Raw genomic sequence first — 8,170 nt, 5'->3', positions numbered from 1 at the left:
CACAATATTCATATGCTCTTTTAGTTATGGGAAAATCTGGTCCACAGTACAGGTTCAGCACAGATCCATGATTTGAGGAATACTTCCCTGACAACAGGTGCCTGACAACATCTAATGTGAACAGACATTTACCTGCATCTACAGCCACATGATATAATGAAAATGGTCCTTAAAAGCATCTTGTACATATATTCAAAAAACATTGCCATCTTCACAATGCCGTTAAAAAAAGTAAACATTGCAAAATAGGCATGTACTGTTAGTCATACTGATTGTTTATTGTCATTTACAAAGATACAAAAGCTATAACTGTTCACTCAGCAGTTTGTTAATCTTCGCTAAAATCTTTCCCAGGATGACGCTGCTGTGTTTGTGTATGTCAATTACTGGGTAAATCTTTTGATGCAGTTACACTTAGAAGATGAAAAGAAAAAAGCTGAAGCAGGGAGCATGCAAGAGTGTATGCATGTCATCATCACGTTTAAATATATATATTCTCATGTGAGTCACTGTCAGTTGTGGGCCAGAAAATAAATATGACACATGCTGAGGTGTTTCCTGGGTCTCAAGTGTTATATGATTCTGCCGGGTGAGTGATTATTGCCGTCAAGGAGGGAAAAGCAGCATCAGTCTCCTTGTCCTCCCACTCTGTCTCTGGGAATGATGCGAAGCTCTGAGCCGTGTTTTAGAAACACATTCCCTGCAACACAGGACAGAGCACCACATAAAGAGAACAGTTTATAATCTGTGTGCTTTAATAGGGGCGTTTTACAGCCACTATTGCTGCTACGCTGCAAAACAATATGTAATTTTACCAGCTGGGAGAGAAACTAGAAAACAATTCCTACTCTCAAGACAGTGATGAAAAATACTGAAAACCAATTGAGTTTGTTAATATAACTGGAGCTGATTATCTTAAACCCTAATATAAAGATTAAAGAATCTATCAGGTGTATTTTAGCGAGCACGCACACACAGTAACTTCATTTGAATAATATACAATAACCCTAATGTAATTTAATTCATTAACTTGTTAATTCAAGCAGCAACCATGCTGAGATCATATATGCATGCATCACTCTCAGGGCCATCAGTGCATAAGTGCACCTCTATTATGCCTCCGGAAATGTACAATATTGGCCTTATGAAGTTGTGTGAGGAGAAAAAGGTTGTAAAATTACATCGGATCAGTTTCCACCATGAACTCAATCCTGTGAACATGAGGTAGACTGGCTGCAGCGGGTGAAAAAAAAAAAAGGCAATCTGACAGAGGTGTCTGAACCGAGGCTATTCTTGGCAGCACCACACAGCATGGATGTTGCGCAGATAAAAAAAAGAAAAAAAAGATGCTGTGAATGCCCACCACTTATTTCCTTTTCTTAACCGAAAAACACCCAATCTTGCCTTCGGTCGAAGCAGGCATTAGCTTATCCTGCTTTATGCAGAAAACCCAGTCATCTGTTACCTGTCTTTTGTTGAAAGTGATGACTTACATAAGGAGCGGTGGGCTACACTTTCAGTATGAACCTCGGGGGGTTCGTACTGTGTTCGTAAGTGATTCACTGCAGCTCAGCAATAATATGGGAATCTAAAGGCAAGTGACTAAACAGATTTCCGCATCTAGTTCGCCTCCAGTCAGAGGTCACTTTTTAATTTCACATTAAATGCTGCTTCTCCAGGCAATGCATCTATATTCATGACTCAGTAAACGCCATCTCCATACAAACAACTGTGAGGTCTGCTCAGACACTCAGTTAAATCGGGATTATCTTGCTAACTCAAGATTATTTTAATCATTTCATTTTTCAATTTATTCTATATATATATATTCTATTCTAGACTGTTATTGGGGGTTTACCTCAGTTGTGCAGCAGCCATTTTTATTTCATTCCATTTCTCAGTTCTGATAACACTCAACGCCAATACAGATGTGGCTCAGTGTTTGAGCATGTCCAGTGGTGATGTGACGTTTTGACACGAGTTTTAGCATTTCAACTTTATCAGATAATTTGGTTGGTTTTCATCGCTGCCCATCACAGCGATTACTTTATGAATCAATGGCCCCTGCTTAACACCTCTGAGCTGTTTTTTGTACATCCTCTGATACAAATTTAACTTTACTGTTCAAACCTGACTTAAATAAACCTGATCATCATCCTGGAATGATTTGATTGTAGTTACCTCAAATAAGGCTTTTCATATTAAACCTTACATTTCTTTGTGATCTTTTGCAGAACCATCCACAGACGTCACTGCCTCTGAGGGCTTTGCCAAACTAATCTTATTCAGTTTTCTTCTGTGGAAACAGTAGCTTTAAAGATCTTCTAAGGCATGGACTCCAAACGAACACCACAACTCACCTGCTGTCTGGGCAGGGTTGATTCCTATTCCATCTGCACGCCAACAATGAAAGGAAAAAAAATAAACAAAAAACATCAACACAATGTAAAATGAGAAGACTGTCATGCAAATGAGCAGCACGGAAATGAAAAAAAGACCATTTACAATATCAGCAGTTCATCCATAATGATGTTGCACTAGGCAACAACAAAAATGAGAGCGTGCCTCAGCAGCAGGCAATTCTATCTGGAATAATAACAGACCAGTCATTAATTCAGCACTGATAAAACTAAAACTCACGTTTAGCGTGGCGGTCATATGTCAGCCATTTTAACACAAACCTCATCTCAGTGCAACACTCACAAGTCCAATATGTTCCCACAGCCGTGAGAAAATGTCATCTTTTTATGACTAACCTCCAGTATGTGACAAAATACATCAGGCATACTCCTTATGAACATCTCTCTCTCTCTCTCTCTCTCTCTGTAGCCTAACGCTGTCAGCACAGAGGTGGAGAGGTAAACGAAAACATCATCAGTTTTTTATCTTATTTTATTTTTTCACGTGGCACTGCACAGTTTAATTGTCAGGATACACTGAATAAGCTGACAATTTTCCTTCTAACAGCCACAAAGACAATTTACTGTAATTTGTTCCAGTGATTACTACAACTGTGGTTACAAGTGTTCTGTGCCTGGACGAATCCTGCCGAGTATTTTTACATTTTACAGCCTCGGGTTATTTTAGACGTGATTCTGTTGGGTATTTGATAGAAACTGTTCCCTGATAGGCCGTTATTTTGACAGCCACGGTTCTAAATGCTTGAATTTAGTTTAGCACTTCATATTGTCAATGAAATAATCAAGTCAAATAATCCTCTTACTAGTAGCAGTATATTGAGTATGATATGTGATATATTTCTGAATATAAATCATCTTTAATTGCTGTTTTATCTGGGCTCTAATTTGCTCTAATTTTTACTTGTTTCTAATGTGCAAACAAAATGTTGTGCCAATTATTGGTCAATGTGCGTTAGCGGGGGTTTGGGGGTTGAGATAAGTGCCATCAGCATTCTTGCAATTCCAGCTGGTAGCTGATACAGATCAATAAAGGTCAAGCAGAATTAATAGCAGACACGGAGGCTGCCATTAATTAAAGCTGCTGTGAATAATGCCCAAACAGGACTAATCATACTCTGTGGTTTGATGCTGGAAATTAATACAAGAAACACAAACAGCAATTTTCTCTCAAAATTTCAGGAACCAGAAATACATCAAAAAACTTGACATGGGTTCCACATGCTTCTTGTGTCATGTTAGTGTAGTAAATGATTTTCCTCTTGGTTCAATATTTCTTACAAATTACCTAAATTCTTTTTATTAGGATTTCGAGGCTACTATATGCAGTGTTTCAGACATTCTGTTAAATAAATAATTTTGACGTTTAAGTGAAAATTCGAATTTTGTTGATCATTATGATGTATCATTATCTGAACAGACAGAATTTATTTATTTATACTCCCAGCATCACACTGTAGTTCAGAAATTGCCTTAAGCACTCCCTGATTTTTTTTTTAGAGCCCCGTCAAATCCTTCAAGTTTGCTGTTGAGGTTTTGAAATCTGTGTTTTTCTCAAAACACATAACTTCTACAGGAATGAGGGTCTCTCTCTAACACCGTTATTAATAACTGTCAAGCTGGTAAACATGTCGATTTTGCACTTGCTAAAGAAACAAAAAATCATTCGTAGAAAGACCCCCCCCCCCACACACACACACACACACACACACACACACACACTCACCATTTGTTATTATTGCGCTGGTTGCTGACGGCACTTTGAACTGTAAAAGAAAATGAAGCAGAGAACAATGATTACACATCCCCTACATCGTGAATACCGCAATTTCAAATTTGCTCTCTTTGATAAGGGGGCACCAGTCCTCAGGGAGGACAATGTTATTGATTTTCTTTATTGATTAATGTGATCAATCTTATATCAGAAGCCCTGACTTCTCGATTCAATGGATCTCCAATCTTGAAAAGAACACAATAGGACAATGACAGTGTAAATAAAGAAATGTAATAAGTAGACCACTATCTACAGAGTAAATGCAATGTCTAATAACCATCAAGATGAATATAATAATGAAATGAACTGATGAGTTGGCAATGGTGGAAGTGAATATGTTACGGCTATGTACAATACGTACAACTAATGCTCACTAGGTCTACGAATGAGATCTGAAGATTGAATATTGTTATATTTCGGCATGAACGCCATCACGAGCAGAAAGTGAAGACCGGCCTACTGGAGTTGCGCTGTAGCTTGAGACCCTTGGCTGGAACCCAGGTGGCTGAGATGGTTGGTAATTGTCGACGACATGTTCTGGATGGAAGTGTGCTGTCGTGCACATTACCATGGTAACGGGTTCTGCCAGTGTCCCACAGCAGCTTCAGCTTTGATGATTTCGGCCAACAGACTTTCTGTCTCGGGGAACTCTTGATGTCTTCGTAGGCTTCTCTGCAGGCGGTCGTGGGCAGGTCGTGTTATCTGCTGGCATCTCTTGCGGGTTGATGTGAAATAAAACTCTAATGCACTTAACTGTCGCTGGATAACTACAGAGGAGACTGCGTTGGCCAGATTACTCTAAACTGTCAAAAATCTTCAGAAAGGAAAACGTGATAATAATTAAAAGTTACAAAAACTTACTCTGAGGCAGTTCTGCTGTTTTGGTTCAGTTGGTTTTGACTTGGCTTATAAAAATAAAAGATTGCGTGTGTAGACAAAAAGAATGTTACTTGGAGAACGTGGCAAAGAAAGAACAAAGGACACGGACAAAACGATAAAGAGCAAAATGGCAAAAAGCAATTGCTAAAAGCTGACAGCTAAGAGCTGTTGCTGAGAGCCATGTGTGAAATGATCACAACTGCTTTATCCCCTGGGGGCTGGCGCATGTTTCTGGGGCGTCACCCATCTTCTCCTTTGTTTCAGCTTTAGAGAAGAGAGTAATTTTCCATGGAACCTTAGAATTGTATAATCTAGAGTTTTCCTTTGCACATTCGTCTTCCACCATGACCATAAAACATTACATGAAGCAGCCATTGACCTATTACATAGAGGCATCACATTAATTAGAATAGAATAGTTAGATATTTAATTTTGTATTTTTCTCAGATCTGTGTCTGTGAAGAGTGTTCTGCTCGTCACTACACGTCACAGGATTGGGACGTGGGTTGTAGTTTATGACTGTTATCTAAAGAGGGACAGAGGGTTTGTGCGTTTCTATTCATTCGTGACACAGAGCGTCCCGGATTCACACCTTAGGAATAATCAAGTGCTTTTGGTTTTTCTTTTTCCTATATAAGAAGCAATCAAATATCAATACAGAGACAGACTTATATTACAAAATGGAGATTTAAATTGTTTGCTCCAATTTGCCAGGTTGTCCATTTGTTGATCCTCTGGAGCTGAACCTTTGACCCGTGGTCTGGTTGTGCATGTCTCTGACATGCTAAAAGCCTGTGTGTTTATGAGAGAAGGGTTCTTTGTCTCTGTTTCCTATCAGTTTGATAGTTTGATGGTGGTATGTCCCTACACCCCATTAGTGAAATCCACAACAGAAGCTAGTATTTGACATTTCTGGGATTTGAGCAGCACTAAAGTATTTTGGTTAAATAGTCAGTGACATGCTGCTATTCAATTTCAAACTGGCCTGAAGACACTGTGAATAAAACATCAAAACAGAGAGCTTCATCCACTGAGTCAGCGCAATGAGACTCACTGGCTTTGTTGGGAGACAACTTCATAATAATAGGAGTTGCAGTTACAATGTCTTCAGAAACAAACTTTGTGAAACAAGCAAAAAAGAAAATGCTGTGGAGTGCGTTTTGTTTTCAGCCTTTGTCAGCCAACTTACACACTAGTCAGACGCACGTGTGTTCGCGTTTTCACACAAATTTTAGTCCACATTAAAACGGCACACACACATACACAAAAACAGTTGGGAAAGAGCCTGAGGGAACGATAGCCACGCTTGAATTTCTGGAAGAAAATCACTCAGCACGGTCACAATACATGTCCTACTTCAGTGTTCGACAGAGGAGGGATGTGGGCTGGTGGGATTTGTGGTGAAAAGACGGTGGAATCAGTCTGTCACCGGGGAGATAGGGTTAGCAGAGTCCTGCTCAACAAACCACTGCCAGGTAGCACAAGCAGCAAACATGACATACAGTTTAGATCTAGAATGAATGGGTGTTGTTGGAGCTTTGTTTGAGGTAGTGGAAAATTGGTGGAAAAAAGGATACAGTAAAAAAGAAAATCACCTCTTAATGATTACTGAATAAAATAATAGACATTTTTAGCTACAGCATGTCTTTCAGGATATGAGGTTTCTGTAATTTGTTAATGTATGAGGTGTCTCTGTCTCCTTGTTCAACACATCAGCCACTGTTTTAATGGTCAATACGGGATTAAAATAAACTCCTGCTAATTAAAAGTAAACTTGGCACTGGCTAATCACACTATATTTTACCAACCACCTTGGGAGGCGAGCTTTTGCCAAGTAAAAAACAGTATCCCTGTGACTCTGCAAACAACAGTCTCCTTTTAAACACTTTGCTCTTTTACTGGTTAAAATGATTAATATTATCCAACTGAAAATACTCTCTCTGTTTGCTTGATGGTGCCTCCAAGGTTAAATCATGCAAAGCCAGACAATGAATGTGAATATTACATCCCATCAAGATGCTGGTTTATAACAGAAGCACAACAACACCCCGTCTGCACATTGTAAAAGCCGCACATCATCAGCAGGAGCCGCAGTCTTTCTGTCAGGGTGCGTTCAGCATCAGTGCTGCTGTATGTTTATGTGCATAATATGGAAGAAAATAGACCTGCAGCCTAAAAGGAGGCTTTATGCCATGGTTTTGTGTGTGTGTGACACATGGGGCATTATGCAGCCTGTGCAGACAGCTGTATTGATTGAAATACAAGCCAATCGAGAAAGATGACTGAAAACCGCAGCTGAAATGCTTCCTGTGTCTGTAACACCTGCAGCTCTGAGACTTCAGTTCAGTTTACCAAAGGTCATGAATAACTGCAGATACCAAATTAGCAAGCTGTTATGGTCATATAGAGATTAAAGCCTGACTGATAGTAGTTCCAAAATCATTATTTGAGAGTTAAAAATAATAATTTTAATAATAATAATAAAAGCCACAGATGATGATTTATTTGCTGATATACATAAACATATAAATGCCAAACGTTCTTGATATGGATCCCTTAATGTGTATAAGTATGCATCTTATAGTATTTCTATGATAGTACATAAAGCAAGACCCTGAAAGTCTTTAGAGAACAACCAAAAACTGTAAACTCACCTCCTCAGCTGCAAACTTCAAAACTGCTGTGAACGGCGTGCTCTCTGGGACGCTTAGTCTGTAACAAAACAATGCATTAAAACAGGATTTAATTCAAAACACCACAAAATCCAGACTTTACTTTATTCCCCATGTTTTTACTGTTTGCTTTTTAAAGCAGGAATGCCACATGATTAAATATCATCTCTGAACCTCTGGACCTGAGCTTTGATCGACAAGCACCTGTGCTGCTCTGGTGTTTGAGGGTTTGACACTTATACCACAGCAGCTCCACACACAGAAAAAAGGAGAACAAAAGGAAATTTCCTTTACAAGACTCAATTGAGTGTAACATTACTTCTGTCAGAGTCATTTCTGTCAGAGCATGTGAGACTATTTGTGGCATAAATAGTTATACAGTTTCAGCTAGATGCTTCTCCAATGAATCCTGCAGTACAGTCACCCCC

The 8,170-nt window shown here is 39.1% G+C and overlaps 1 protein-coding gene across 1 annotated transcript in view; it reads right to left on the bottom strand.

Annotated features, from left to right (window-relative positions):
- Positions 1–254: 254 nt before the first annotated feature.
- Positions 255–8,170, bottom strand: part of ufm1 (ubiquitin-fold modifier 1) — a 10,837-nt gene continuing 2,921 nt past the window's right edge. Inside the window, exons 3-6 of the mRNA XM_023416630.1 lie at positions 7,725–7,782; positions 4,144–4,183; positions 2,361–2,393; positions 255–700 (exon numbers count right to left, since the gene is read on the bottom strand). Of these exons, the coding sequence (XP_023272398.1) occupies positions 627–700; positions 2,361–2,393; positions 4,144–4,183; positions 7,725–7,782 (205 nt within the window). The 3' untranslated portion in view covers positions 255–626. The remainder of the gene's footprint in view (positions 701–2,360; positions 2,394–4,143; positions 4,184–7,724; positions 7,783–8,170) is intronic.

Source organism: Seriola lalandi, unplaced genomic scaffold (genome assembly GCF_002814215.2).
Source record: "Seriola lalandi dorsalis isolate HSWRI2012SDOR001 ecotype SW California unplaced genomic scaffold, Sedor1 jcf7180002054567, whole genome shotgun sequence".
NCBI classification, from domain to species: Eukaryota; Metazoa; Chordata; class Actinopteri; order Carangiformes; family Carangidae; genus Seriola; species Seriola lalandi.
This window is presented reverse-complemented; position numbering and strand designations above follow the sequence as displayed.